We start from the raw sequence: 15434 nt of genomic DNA on the forward strand, positions 1-15434 counted from the left end.
ATACAATTAAAAAAAAAAATTAGCCAGGTGTGGTGGTGCATGCCTGTACTCCTAGCTACTCAGGAGGCTGAGGCAGGAGAATCGCTTGAACTCAGGCAGCAGAAGCTGCAGTGAGCCAAGATGGCACCACTGCACACCAGCCTTGGCAGCAGAGCAAGACTCCGTCTCAATTAAAACAAACAAAAAAAAGGATATAACTTATATTTATGCATATGTATCAGCATTAAAATTTTAAAATTTCTTATGTATGATTTATTTTGAACCCCAATATATTAGGATAGTAGTACATGTATGCAGTTAGCCAATAAATGTGTAGATTTGTGGGCACAAGCTTAAACATTTTTTTTTTTTGAGACCCAGTCTCCCTCTGTCACCCAGGCTGGAGTGCAGAGGCACAATCTCAGCTCACCGAACCTCCGCCTCCCGGGTTCACGTCATTCTCCTGCCTCAGCCTCCCGAGTAGCTGGGACTACAGGCACCTGCCACCATGCCTGGCTACTTTTGTGTATTTTTTTAGTAGAGACGGGGTTTCACCATGTTAGCCAGGATGGTCTCGATCACCTGACCTTGTGATCCGCCCCCCTCGGCCTCCCAAAGTGCTGGGATTACAGGCGTGAGCCACTGCGCCCGGCCTCAAGCTTAAACACTTTTTAGCAATGACCGCGCAATTAAAAAGGTTTGAAGAGATTGTTCCTGTTAATGATCTTAATGTCTTCTGTAAGCTACAGACGTACAGGAATGAATTCAAAGATAAAAGTAAAATCAGGGCTGGCGCAGTGCCTCATGCCTGTAATCCCAGCACTTTGGGAGGCCGAGATGGGTGGATCACCTGAGGTCAGGAGTTTGAGACCAGTCTGGCCAACATAGTGAAACCCTATCTCTACTAAAAATATATATATATATATACAAACTTGCCAGGCGTGGTGGTGGGTGCCTGTAATCCCAGCTACTCGGGAGGCTGAGGCACAAGAATTGCTTGTACCCAGGAGACGGAGGTTGCAGTGAGCCGACACGGTGCCACTGTACTCCAGACTCAGTGACAGAGTGAGACAGACTCCGTCTCAAAAAAAAAAAAAAAAGTAAAATCAGTACCTTACCAGTTTAAAAAAAAAAAAAAAGACTTTTCAACCCAGAGAATGTCTTGCCAGAAAGATGATTTTACTACTCTGAAAATCTAGTGTCTCTAACAGGCAGGAAATGCCTCATGTTTAGTCAGGGCCAAGAAACGGTTTGGGGCCGGCTTAATTACTGGTCTATCTTTGACCTATTAGGACAGTGTATATGCTAAAGACGTTATGCTTGTTGAAACTTAAAAGGAAAGGCAGGGAATATTAATGAAATAGAAGAGACCATTTCATTTGTTCAGTACTACTTGAGTCCTGCCTCTCAAAGTATTTCACTTTAATTTCTATCATTGACTAATAAAATGCATAGGATCAAAGTTTTTAAAAATTCAAAACCCATTTTAAAGGAAGAGGACCACCTTTTAAGAAAACAGGCTTATAGCACTTGACCTATTTCAATGTCAAAGCAGCACATCAAGAAATTATTTTTATATTGATAGACACACCTTTTAATAGGACTATGGTGTCCAGGCCTATACATAAGAACATGGTGGCTGGAAGTAAACAGGCTAGTGGCTCCTCCTAAAATTTCTGTTTGGCACTGGACGGGCTAAGAAGCTCTTGAGCATGTCTGTTTTTTCCAACTTTTCTACATCACTGGCCAAAAAACAAAAAAAGCCCACACATACATATACACATACACATACATGAGTACAGAAATACACAGAGAGATGAGACAAGTGAAAGAAAGAAGGGTTGCAGTTGTCTTGCAAGGAATATGGCAGGATACCTGGGATGCTCTCTAATTTCCTTCTGAGCTCTTCATTTTCTTGTTGCAGTGAAATAACCTCCTGCTCCAGCTCTTGGCATCGAGGACAATAGCCTTCCTCTTCCTCCTCCTCCTCCTCTTCTGGCAGTGTAGATGAAGATGGGTGGCCATGGGATTCGGACGTTGCTGGGGAAGTCCAGCCACCTAATGTATGCACAGGAGAGGTTGACAGAGGATCCACATCGGCCAGGTGGCCATATTCACTGGCTGACGAGGGGTTTGGAGTCGGAAAGCTTCCCGAGAGCAGGTAATTTTGTAGAGAGTCAGTGAAAACCCTCAAAAAGGCAGAAGTTTGTTGTTTCCTTTGCATATACTGCATCTCTATGTCTACATTGTCTGAGGTCTGACTGTGGACCCCTTTCCCAATGTGACAGTGCTCCTGTCTTTCGTTGTAACTTGAGCCTTCCTGCTTTACGCAAGAAATCATGGACTGAGAATGGTTGGAGTCCAGGAGTTTTCCTCCACAATTTAAGAGGCTAAGAACTCGACTGCACTGCTGGGCAAAGGCATCCAAGATCATTCGACTCTCTGAAACAAATGAAAGGACACATCAGTGACCAACAGCCAACGGCAAAAGATAAATAAAGTCCTCAATTTTCAGCTTAACATTCAAACATGTTAAAAATATGTATTTCTACTGTCTGTCATAAACCAAGATGACACAGTAAATCCACTGTGAATAGAACGCACAGCTTCCTGTTGTTCTGTGACTGCGGGATGCTTGCTGAGTCACACCCAGTCTCTTGCTCTAGGAAAGGGCTGGACTGTGACTTTGGGCACCATATAGAGATTTCCCTCTCTGTGGCATTAACTGGCTGCACAGGTCTGAACTCACACCTTTGGTTTCATTAATATCCTTACTCTAAGGAATCGAGCCAGCCACTGCAGACTCAATTCCTCATTGATAGGAGGGCTTAAAGCAATCATTACTTCTATTTCTGGAGTGCCCTCATGCCCTTGCTATTAATCAGCTGATACAATCCCTGCAGAGAGTACATAGCTCCCAGATGCAAACTGGGGAAGAAAGATAAGTCTTTTTGAAGAGCTCACTAGAAATCTAAGGTAAAACAAAGAGTAGGCCTATGGGCACAGGATGAGCACAAAACTGTATGTGTCTTCTAACATCAGTGTTCGCTATTCCTTCTTTTCATTTATTTGCTAACTTGGACTTCTCGTCAAGGCCAATGTTTAGGCTGACGTGTATCATTTGAAAATCAGTAGTATCACTTCTTAGAACCTCTTCCAGTAGATTGCCAAATATCCTAAAATGGCACGAGGCATGGGTGCCTGTTAGCCCATGTACATGAATTCTAAAGCATATTGTCAACCATTGAAAGCAAAAAGCAAACAAAAGCAATCAACCCACTGTAAAAAGAAAATGTAATTTAATGATATCGAAGGGTCTTGAAAATTTACCCTAAATATAAATGTCACAGGGTAGATTCGCTTCTTTCCTGATTGCCACCTAGAATGGGCTATTATAAATACAGAGAGGGGCACTTTTCAGAGCTGACACAGAAGCATGAGGATGTCTCTTATTTCCTCTCCCCTTTCCCAGAATAATGGCAATAAACAAAATATTCTAGATTGTAGATGCCTATAACTATTGTTTAAGATAAAAATGCAACTAGCACTAGCTCTCTCTGAAAATGTTGACTAGCTGCGTTTTTTTCTGGAGGAAAGAAAACTTTCAGAATAAAAAATGGTGAGATGTTCAAGGGCTGCTATGGGAAAAATACGCTAGAACAGCTTCAATAAGAAATCCCCTAGAACACACCCAGGATGTAAGACCAAGGAAACCACACTACAGGAGAACTCCATGCAGTGCTCAACGTTCCACTGTGTTCTTTTTTCTTATTATTCTTTCATGAAATAACTAAGATAGTCAGAGGAGAGGGGTCCAAGTGCTCTTTTCCAACTTTTTAATAAGAATATACATGTAAAACAGCCGGGTGCAGTGGCTCACACCTGTAATCTCAGCACTTTGGGAGGCCAAGGTGGGCAGATCACGAGGTGGGAGATCGAGACCATCCTGGCCAACACGGTGAAACCCCGTCTCTACTACAAATACAAAAATTAGCTGGACATGGTGGCGCGCACCTGTAGTCCCAGCTACTCGGGGGGCTGAGGCAGGAGAATCGCTTGAACCCAGAAGACGGAGGTTGCAGTGAGCCAAGATGGTGCCGCTGCACTCCAACCTGGCGACAGTGAAGACTCCATCTCAAAAAAAAAAAAAAAAAAGAATATATATGTAAAGCCCATATAGCACAGTGTTTGGCACATAGGAAGCATCCCTTACATCTCCCAAATCCTGAATCCCGCTGAAAAACTGCAAGTCAGAACAGAGGCCAGATCTCTTCTACTCAGTAGAGGATCATAAACTGCACTGGAGTGTCAGAGGCCAGCACAACACCTTGAGAAATAGTTACTGAACACACAGCAGGTACTCCTGTACATACATAAGAGCATCTTAGTTTATAGCATTTTCAGATTTACTTGACTGAGGTAGGGGTAGCAAGTCCACCCTAGGCTGGTTGAGAGTCCACAGGACTATTTTCTTCTTAGAATAGTACTTTCTTACTCTTAGGAGCAGTATTACCCTCAGACCTTGGCAGCAGGACCGCCACCTGACCCTCCTTCTCCAGCCAATCCTGTCCACATGGCCAAGTACCCCAAGATCCAAGAATTCCCCACTCAAACTGCTTTTAGGATCTATGCTGCCATCTTCTCTGAGCCATCATTCCAAAGACAGAGACCATGGTGTCAGATCCTGGAAGTGTGGACTGGGACCTCCACATATGTGTATGTGAGGTCCCTCCTAGTGGAAGATAAAGCTAGGAGTGGAGAGAGAAAGACATGGGTTGGCTGTAAATTCCAAACCTGGTTGCTGTGAAGGTGTATTTGTCAAGGTAGGTGGACAGAACATATTTTGTTAAACAATTTGTTAGCTTGATTTATACTTTGTAGTTATCTGATATATGCTCTGTGAGGCACTATTTGTACTCTTATCCGGAGTCTCACAAAAATATTTGGGTGCCATTTATTTACAATGGCCAAAACCAAATAATAAGAAAGCCAACAGCTGAACTATACAAGTAAGAGGTTTAAGATGCTACACTCATTTTTTTACTTCCTGGTTTCTGTTCTTTTATTAGTAAAATCAAAGGATGATATTGATTGGGAATTTTCAATTCTAGCACAACAGCAGTTTTCATTCATTTTAATCCTATAATCCCATTCTAGACCTGAAGTTGTATTTACTGTTTGCATTTTAATCAGCATAGTCCCAACTGATTTCCCCTATACACCTTTAACATAACCTTGATGAAAGGGACAAAATATGAAAGTCTAAAACAGAACTGGCTAGTAAGAACTGCTTGAATGTATTTGTTCAGTGTCCTACAACACACTCAGTAGTTTTAATCATATTGATAAATCACATTAGAGTATAGATTTTAAGGGAAAAAATCTGACTTAGGGACAAGCATGATTTGTTTTCTTAATTGAAGGATAAACTTGTAACATGCTGAGAAAAAATCATTATGTAATATACTACATTATGAAGATAATCTATTAAAGTGCACTCAGAATATGAGAGAACAGTTACAATCATAAAGTAGTTCTGCCTGCAGTTTTTTAAATGCTTCATTCTGAATTCGCTTTCAGAAATGGTATGTACAAAAATGGCTATTGTCACCCTTAGAGTAGAATTTTTTCTCTTTTCATTACCTTGAATTATTTGAATATTATTTTAACATTGATACATGGAAGAGTGTGATGAAAAATATTACCATTACATTCGGTGGAAAACAGCAAATCTTTCCACTTAATACACATTGCATGCAGCAATAGTTTAGCCTTCTAGACAGAATATAATTATAAATCCAAGTACTGTGTGATGCCCATTATCACTAAGAAATGAAGTTCTGTTTTCATACAAACACAATTGAATGGCTACTGATCTATGATTCTTAATTCAGCAAACTGTGAACACGTATTATGATTTTTTTAACTTTTTTTTTTTTTTTTTTTTGTTAAGTCATAGAATGCTCCACTCAAGTGATGGCAGGGAAAAAGAAAGTCAACAGTTTACAGAAGGGCTACTTTATCCCTAACTTCCCTAAAATTAAACACCATAAAATGTTAATAAATCACAATCACAAAGCCCTCTAAAATGCCCACTTCTCTCTAATTTATTTTGCTTTATTGTGCAGCCTACTGGGAGATAATATCATGCTGCAAATTGTGCCTTGTCCGATTCCAAAATCTGAACCCATGATTATTTTTTTAATTAAAAAATTCATTTTGGGAAATTCGTCTGAATTTAAGAGGTTTAATCCATCCTATATCTGATAAGTGAATAAGAAGAGGGATGGGAAGTAGGCAATCAAATAGTCTCCCTACTTTACCGCCCCTCTTTGTAAGTAAAGCCTTGAATGGAATTTGCCCATCACAGCAGATCCCCAAGAGAATTCTGTTTCTATGAAGGAGATCACAGTAGTCAAGATTAGTGGTAACCTTTTGATTTTAGCCCAGCGAAGGGTGAAATATATTAATATTAAAAATGCAGAAGCAGAAATTTTTTTTAGTGACCTACTATCATGTATTCATATGTTATATCTACCCAAGGATTTCTAACTAGTTCAAAATAGATGATTTCCTTAAAACATTAATTTAACTTATTTTTAAGAGAGGACTTCATGGCATAGAAAATAGAAGTTAGAAAATGAAAGCATCTTTGGAAGCACCACCTTGTCTTAAATCAATGAACTATGTCTTTTTTAAAATATGCCATCCAATTTTTTTCATAATGGCAAACATCAACACAGCAAAACAGGATGCAATTTTTCTAAATAAATAAATCAATGATGTGTCAAAAATTAACAGATGAGTTAATATACTCGGTGCTATCAAAACCAGATGGTGCTTCCTAATATTCATCCTGCTCAGTCAATCCCTGAATATTTTCTGGACCATCGGTATATAAAATAGGATGCTGCTATTTGTGATGGCAAACAAAAGCAATCATGCCTGCCAAGCACATACTATAACAGGCAGCATTTCAGCTCTGCTAGACAGAAAGTAATTAGAATGCTTTTAATGTCCAAAAGAATGATGCTGATAGGCTGCCACAGATGTGTAGATTTATGAATATTTATATGGTGGTTTATAGCTGACACTTTTATCAGTTGAAGAAGATAAAATATCTGCCTGACTCAAAAGCTTGACAGTCAGGTTAATAAAATCTCATTAAAGAGAATGACCTATGCAATTATATAGGATTTATTGTAATTCATTTTTGATTGTACTCTGCTTAAAGATGCAATTTCCCATTTCCTGATGCCAAATTTAGGCTGCATATCAAGATCTACGTGGGTTTTAACTCTAAGCCTCCCACAGAGGAAAAATATGCTTTTAAAACCATGGTGTATTACTCCTTTTAAGGAAAATTATACTCTTCATGAGATTTTATAAGAATGTTGAAAAAATCTATTTTTAATCACATATTTCTCTTCTTAGTTATAGCCCTTAATGGCAAATAAGATTCACTTCAACCCTTTCATCTTTTCACTGCATTTACTCTGGACACTCAGTTATGTCTCTTCTTCTGTCCTTGACTCATTTCGTAACATGAATGTTTTGACTATTTTCAGTTTACTAGGTAGCCTGAGACACTGCAATTACACTTCTGCGAGGGTGCAACAGGCAAAGCGCCACTCCCACCCCCTACCCCACCCAGTATGCTTAAATGGCCACGGGTCTGTGCACACATGCTTATTGGTTCAAAGTGGAACGACTAGTTTCTCAAAGAACCAATCAGCTCCTCAGGTGGCTGTTCTCTGATGGCCACTCACATCACTGTGCCTGTTAAGAGATGGCTTTGTCCATCAGAGATTAATATTATGACCACAATTCATGATGTCTAGTTCTATGGCTTTCTTCCCCCCAGACTATTTTCCTCACTGCATGGAAGAAGCCTACCATCCAATTCCCATCTTTCCAACAAGCACGAGGGATCCAGCCCTTGGTGCTATCAAGCTAACCCCTCTCTATGACCTCCCTGAAAAACAACAAAAGCAACCGTGAGAATAAAAGGAAATATGGAGAAATTCGAAGGGCATCAAAAAAGCCCCTCTTCACTCCTTTAGATTTAGTGATGTTATAATTTCCATCTGGGAACAGAGACAAAATAAACTAAACAGGACATTAGAAGGAACACTAAAAAAGAACATTTAGAACAAGGTGAGAAAAGGAAGGAAAAAAAACCCCACATGAATGAAGGACAGCAAGGAAACTGCCAGGGTAGAAGTAACCAAGGAAAGAACAGCAAGTGACTGGTGCAGAAAAAAAGAAGCAATACAGGAAATATATAGCCGGCTAAAACTATGGATGAAAATGGAAATGAGAAGGGGGTAAATTTACAGTGTATAACAGGAAGTAAAACATGGAAAGACAGTCAACAAAGGCTGGAAGGAGAAGCAAGAGGAGATCAAAGACTGACCCGGGCAGATAAAGAGGGGAAAACCTCAATGAAAATGATGGAACTGAGGCTACGCAAAAGAGTAAAAGCAAAACACAGAAAATGGGAAAAGGACCCAAATTGCTGGCAAACAACATAAAAATACAGGATGATAAAACTGAGCCTAGAAATAAACATATGCCTGAACAAGAAGTAGTTTAGGAGAAAATAAGATCCCAAACCAGAAAGAAAGAAAATGAACCTCCTTAAGAAGGGGGGAAAAAGAAAAAAAGTAAGGAGGAAAATCAAGTGAGCCAACTGCCTAACAAAGAATATAAAAACACAATGGAATATTGGGGCAAGAGCAACTGAAAAAAAAACATACCCCACAAACAATAAGGAAGTCCACCTAAGAACCCCACTGAAAGCAATCAAACATCTTCAAATCAGTGAGAGATGCGACAGATCAAGTCTTCACTATAACCTGTAATTAGGTTTTCTTTTCCAAAACCAATCCTTCATGTGTCAAAATATTGACAAACAACAGAATTATTACTGGAGACATCTATAACTCATTTAGACACGACACTCTTCTATTTTCCACAGGGGAAAAAAATAAGTCTCAAGATTCACTGACATGCAGGATTTGGGGGGCTTCAAAGTGCCGTAAAAGGCCTTGGCAGGAACTTTTAGTTCTAATGAGTGGATAAACGTGGCTGCACCCACTGGGAGCTGGTGGAGAGGTCCCTTGGGCGCAGGCCTCAGGCTGTGGCCTCGCAACCAGCCCATCTCGCTCCCTGCAGGCAGGCAGTGGGCTGCTTTGCCCCGGCAGCGCCCGCAGACTCGAGATAAAGGAGAGGAGTCGCGGACCCCAGAGTGGGTGCCTCCCAGGAGGCGTTTCTATAAGGCTCGGGCCGAGATGCTCGGGAGGGGCAGGACCCCGCGGCGCGGCAGCGTCCCACGGACGGGGACGAGGGGATGGGGGGACGACGACGTGGGCGGTGGGAGCAGAGTGCCTGCGACTCCCGGGGCAGGAAGGAGAGGCGGGATGGTTCCCCGCGCCCGAAATCCACGGCGTGGCGGACGCGGAGGAGTCCCGAGTGTCACAACCAAGGGGTGGGAGGGAAAAGGGACAGAGCGAGACAGAGCGCCCCCGAGAAACACAGGCGCACAGAAAAAGACAGAAGGAAAAACGGAACTGAGAGCCAGCCAGCATGGACTGCGACAGCGTGAGAGTGCATCAAAGAGGTGGCGAAGAAAGCACTAGAAGGCAAAGGAGAAGTGGAGAGAAGAAGAAACAAATGGAGGAAGAAGGAGAAAGGGGAAAAGCAGACGGAAAAAGTGAAGTAGTACGAGGGCGTCCCAGCGGGGCGGCCCGAGAAGCTCCAGCTTCTTCCCGAGCGGCCGCCGCTATCCCCCGGGGCGTCTGGCCCCACTCCGGCCCACGCCCGAGCGATCCCGGCCGCCGACCGCCACAGCCGTGCTTCCCGGCGCGGGATCCAAGCCGCGGAGCCACCTGTTAGGCGCGCGCCGTCGGAAGCCCAGGCGCGGCGGCGCTGGAGAATCCTCTCGAAGTTTCCGGGCGCGCGGGGAGGCCCCAGGGTGCGCCCCGACGTCCCGACTCGGCCCAGCACGGGAGAGTGTCGGCGGCCCCCCGCTTCTCTTTCCCGGGTCCCCTCCCGCTGCCCCCGGCCGTGGCGGGAAGGAAAGTTATGCGGAGAGTTGGTACCTGCGCTGAGCTCCAGGCTGGCGCTGTCGCTACCCGTGCCGCCGGTGCCGGCGGCCGCCGCCGCGCCTGGGCCATACCTGACGACAGCGGCGAACGAAGACGACGAGGAGGCGGCGGGGGACGCGGGCGGCGGCTGCGCCGGAGTCCTCAAGTGGCCCTGGGATGTGGCGGGCGTGCAGGACGGCGACGACGACGAAGCGGCGGCGGCGGCCCGGCCGGGCCCGGGGGTGTAGGAGCTCTGCGCCTGGAACTGCTGCGGCGGCGGCTCGCTGCTGCTGATGGAGACGGCGGCGTGCGGCGCGAAGGGCGGCGGGGGCGGCGGGGGCGCCCGCACGTGCGGCAGCTCCACCAGGGTGGGTCGCTCGTAGCGCTTGGCCAGCGCCGGTCTCTTGCTGGGGAACGTCTTGAGGACGCTGTAGGGGCTGCGCTGCTTGTAGATTTTGGGGACGCTGGGCCCCTCCTCTGCCGGCTGCATCTCTTCCTCCATCCGGCGCCTCGGGGCCGATCCCTCGGAGCACGTCCCCTCCCCGCCGGGCGCCGGGCTCCGAGGGTGCCTCCGCCGCCTGCCCGCCGGCTCTGCCCTGGTGCGCGCGTGTGGGAGGGTGTGTGTCTGTGCCGTGGCCGCCGCCGCCGCCGCCGCCTGTCGCTGAGGCTGGCATCGCCGAGCCCCCGCGCGGGGGGCTGCCGCCCGAGCTCCTGATTGACAGGCCGCCTCGCCAATGCCTGGAGGGAGAAAGGAGGTAAAGAGCAAGTGTTTAGGGTAATATCTGCTAATGATAATGGGGGCGGGGCGGGGCCTGGCGCCGCAGCCGCCCGCGGGGTCTGCCTGGCGGCTCCGCGCCTCCGACGGGGAAGGGGGGGAAGGGGGAAAGCGAGGACCTGGAGGACGCCCGGGAACTGGTGAAGAAGGTGGGGATCCGGGATCTGGCTACGGCGAGACTTTAGAGACCCAGATGTGGACTCGAGGCTTCTGCGGCTGCGGGCGGGGTCCGGCTTCCGAAACGAGCTCGTGGCGCCCCCTGCATGACCCCAAACTCTCGGGGTTGCACAGAGGAGGGGCTAGTCGTTGGGGCGGGGTCGTCAGAGTACGTGTGTGTTACAGCAAGTTTTTCTACCAATCGGGAATTGCTCTCCGATCCTTCTGAAAAGAACCTCTTGAAGATCTTGTCCCGGGTGGTCGCGCGGTGTTTACGGGGCTTTGGGGTCCTGCTTTCCCCGAGCCTCGCGGCCTCTGAGCTCATGCGGAACATAAAAGCTCGCAAGGCGTAGAACTTTTTCACGTTTTCATTTGTTTCCCGTAGGGGCCCCGAGAACGTGCATGACACCATCATTTCCCCCCCATTATAAAGATGAGAAAACCGAGGCTCTGAGAGGTTGAACGGAATTGCCCAAAGTCAGACACTCGGGAGTGTGCGGCTGTGTTGCACTGATGCATCCGGGTTATTTGAAGTCAACTCCTCACTTCCCATAGCCAGTATCCTCTGTGCAGTTGAGTGGGGAAATGACCTGATACCTCCCTTTGAGGTGATGATTACTTTCAACAGTGTCATTTTTAATATATGTATATGTACTTGCAAGCCCAGGGAAACACGAGAACTCACTCCTTGCATTGTCTTACTCACTGCAACTGGCGCCATCCGGCGAGGGTCTGGAGGGTGCCCAATTTCAGTAGCCGTTTGAATGAGAGATCTCAGTGGTTGGGAGGAAGATCCTCCATGGGGTGCAGATGTCCTGGTCTCTCCCAGCCACTTTTTGGGGCAGAGGGTCCATTGCGCCCTATCTCAAATCACTCCTCTTCTAGGCCAACCAGCATACCCTGCCCCAGGTTTGCTTTTCAGCCTTCCTTTTTCGTTCTCCAGGTCAGAGTTCTGGATGCTCCTTGATGTAGGACCCTCATCTCGGCACTCTGAAGTTTGTTTCCTTTTCAGAGCCTTCCTTTTATTCTTAAGAAGGTGACCCATTTTCTTCTGGGGGTTCACATCTTTTGGCCTCTCCTTCCCTGGTCTCCTTCCCTTTGGAAGCTTTTTCTCTCTGCCTTGCTGGTTCAGCTTCTGTATTATTCCACCCTAGATTGTCTCCCTCTCTCCTGCAGCTTCCTCAGATGGTGCTGTGTCCCCCCCCAATCCATTTATTAGAGATGAAATAAATAATGCCATAAATATAAGTATTTGGGAGTCCAGGAACTGTCAGGGCTGATTAGGGCATAGAGGACATTTTCTTTCTCATTATGCAAAAGCATTTCATGGGGAAATAAAAGAGGTTTCATTGTAACTCATGCATGTCATATTTCAAGGAATTCAAGATATTAATCATATTTAACATTATTTGCAATGTTTCTCCCTGGCTTCTGAAAACTGCTAAATGAGGACACGTGGATCACTAGGAAAAGGAGATAAGCATGAGAGGGACAGTTAAGAAATAATGAAATGCTGGTGAAAGACAGAGAAAGAGAATGAGATGCCAGGGAGATGTTTCTTAGGCACGTAAGTGAGAAATGGGGGAGCTACTTCTGAGACGTGAGACAGCTGAATTGAATGATATACTGGAGGAAATAAATGATAACAAACCTCCCCACACTTTCCTTTCTATAAAGCAGTTCTGAATTTTGCATTGAAATGTTTTCCTCCCACTTTACTCCCAGATAATTTGCCAATAAGTCCTGGCTTTTGAAAAGAAATTGGGGTGGTGGCAGTGTGGGGAGTTAAGAGGAGAGAAATCTTTTAGTTCTTCTGAAGAAGTAATTTCCTGTACCTGGGGGCTTCCTCTTCTATGTAGTTTTAAATGTATGTCCTCCTCACCACTTAAACACCTTAAGAGACTGGGAACAATACTTCTATTGTATATTTTCTATTGAAAAGGACATGCTGTCCTTTACATCAAAAAGTGATCATTTCTATAAAACTGAAATAATCAAATTAGTCATTTAGCTTTTGAAAGTGGGGGGAGGGGGGAGGGGAAGGTGCCCAGAGGAAAAATATTTAAAACTTTTAAATGATCAGCTTTCAGATTTTCATGTGGGCAGTCACCTATGTCTGCGTCCTGAGTTCATAGAAAAATGAAGTACTTAAGAATCACCCTTTTAAAAATAAAATGAGCATTTACTCTAAGTGTGGAGTTGAAGGCAATTTTAAAATTATAACTGACCACTAACCCCTGCCTGAGATTGTATTTAACTGAGTATTGTACATAGATGTAATGTATTTAAGTGTTCATAAAATTACTGGTAGCACTCTGTGAGCATCTTGCTCTAAATTGTGGCCTAAATCATCAGATAGTGACTTTGCTGATATCTTCTCTTGGGGGTCTCATAGGAGCTGATAGAATAGTAATTATACCCATGCTTTAAATCTTTTTAGATATTTACTCTTATCTCAAAAAAAAAAAAGAGAGAGAGAGTGAGAGTGAACTTTCAAAAGCCAAGTGGCTATTTATGGACAGGGTGATTTTTTGATTGGCAGCATGTCAATTCCTTGAGCCATCCAGAATATAGCTTTTAAATAATAGCTCAGCCATGGGAAATGCTTTTTATTGCACCAATTTCAATGATATTTAATGAGCTTCTGATTGACTGTTTGATCTCCCAATGTTTTGTGCTACTTTTAATTCATTTCGTATAATAGAAAAAAAAGTAATTGGAATAAAATTTTGTGACAAGATAATGACCTTCCACTTTGAAATTAAATGTCTGATTAGCTTCAACATTTTAATGCCAAGATGATATTGCAGCAGGAACAGGAGTATGCATACTATCATTTGGTACAAAATGACTGAGGAATACTCCTTTGCTTTTCCCATTGCATAGCAAAAAAGTGTGGTGGCCATATAATCGTAGGTACATAGGACTAGAAGGGACCTATGCAGTCTTTTATTCTTGTGACTAAGCCTCTGCCCATAGTTTTCGATGGCCCTGGCAAGTGGTTGTGCAAACCATGTTTAAATGCCTCCACTGATGGGGATCTTGCTACCTTCAGGGATTTTATTCCCCCAGGTATTTATTCCACAAATATTTATTGAGTGTCTACCATGTGCTAGGTACCTTTCTAAGCACTGGGGGATATAATGTTACCCAGATCACAAGGTCCTACTATTATGGATTTGGGGGGAGCAGGTAAACAAATAAACCAGTAACTAACTGAAAAATATTATTTCAAATAGAAATAACTATGATGAGGGACAGGCACAGTGGTTCATGCTGGTAATCTCAGCACTTTGGGAGGCTGAATGGGGAGGATCACTTGAGCCCAGGAGTTTGAGACCAGCCTGAACAACATAGTGAGAGCCCGTCTCTACAAAAAAATAATAATAACTGAGCATGGTGTTGTGCATCTGTGCTTCTAGCTTCTTGGGAGGCTAAGACAGGAGGATCACTTGAGCCCAGGAGTCCAAGGCTGTAGTGAACTGTGACTGTGCCATTGTACTCCAACCTGGAGGACAGAGCCAGGCCCGTCTCTAAACAAACTATGATGAAAAACCAGGGTGGGAGACTGGGCACAGTGGCTCGTGCCTGTAATCCCAGCACTTTGGAAGGCCAAGGTGGGAGAATTCCTTGCATCCAGGAGTTTGAGACCAGCCTGGGCAGCATAGTCACACCCTATCTGTACAGAAAATAAAAAATTAGCCAGGTATGGTGGCTAATAGCACCTGTAGTCTCAGCTCCTCAGGAGGCTGAGGCCGGAAGATCACTTGAGCCTAGGAGGTTGAGGCTGCAGTGAGCCAAGATCGTGCCACTGCACTCAGCCTGAGCAACAGAGTGAGACCCTTTCTCAAAAAAAAAAAAAAAAAAAAAAAAAAATAGGGTGAGGCTGTTACTTTTGATAGAATGTGACTGAGAGGATCTCTCTGAGGTGGAACAATAGAGCTGAGAGTTCACTCATGAGAAAAAGCCACCCATGAGAAGAGCAGTCCAGGCTAAGGGACAATAGGTGCAAGAGCCATAAGATGGGAACAAGCTTGATGTTCTCAGGGAGCTGAAAGAGGGGAAGCCATGGGAATTGCCCTGGCAAGGGGCAGAGCAAGGAGGAGAGGAGAGAGGCGGGCTGGGCCCAGGCTGTGCAGGTCCTTGTACATCACGGGACACTTGGGGGATTTATTCTAAAGGCAGCGGGAAGTCTTGGAGGTAGTTACACAGAGGTAACAACATGACCAGATTCATGTTCTTAAAAAATGATGTTTTCAGAAAAGGTAAAATCATGACTCTCATACGGACATAAAAATGAGCACGTGTTAAAGATTGTATTAAACATAATTATTCAGGGCCCTTACAGTGTTCAAAGGGAAGCACAGATTGGTATGGAATAAAGGAATGTTGAATTGAATGTGTAAATGGTTTTTCCATGGAGGCATGCAGGTGGA

General features: G+C 44.7%; 1 protein-coding gene across 3 annotated transcripts in view; it reads right to left on the reverse strand.

Annotated features, from left to right (window-relative positions):
• The window catches only part of BEND4 (BEN domain containing 4), a 46565-nt gene extending 35465 nt beyond the window's left edge, over positions 1-11100 (reverse strand). Inside the window, exons 1-3 of one of the 3 annotated variants that reach the window (XM_034958519.4) lie at positions 10962-11100; positions 10083-10805; positions 1855-2421 (exon numbers count right to left, since the gene is read on the reverse strand). In XM_034958519.4, the coding sequence (XP_034814410.1) occupies positions 1855-2421; positions 10083-10569 (1054 nt within the window). In that variant the 5' untranslated portion in view covers positions 10570-10805; positions 10962-11100. Of the gene's footprint in view, positions 1-1854; positions 2422-10082; positions 10806-10961 lie in introns of those variants that run through there. The other 2 variants (XM_034958520.4, XM_034958521.3) reach the window with 2 other exon arrangements.
• Positions 11101-15434: the final 4334 nt, after the last annotated feature.

This window comes from Pan paniscus, chromosome 3 (genome assembly GCF_029289425.2).
Source record: "Pan paniscus chromosome 3, NHGRI_mPanPan1-v2.0_pri, whole genome shotgun sequence".
Taxonomy (NCBI): Eukaryota; Metazoa; Chordata; class Mammalia; order Primates; family Hominidae; genus Pan; species Pan paniscus.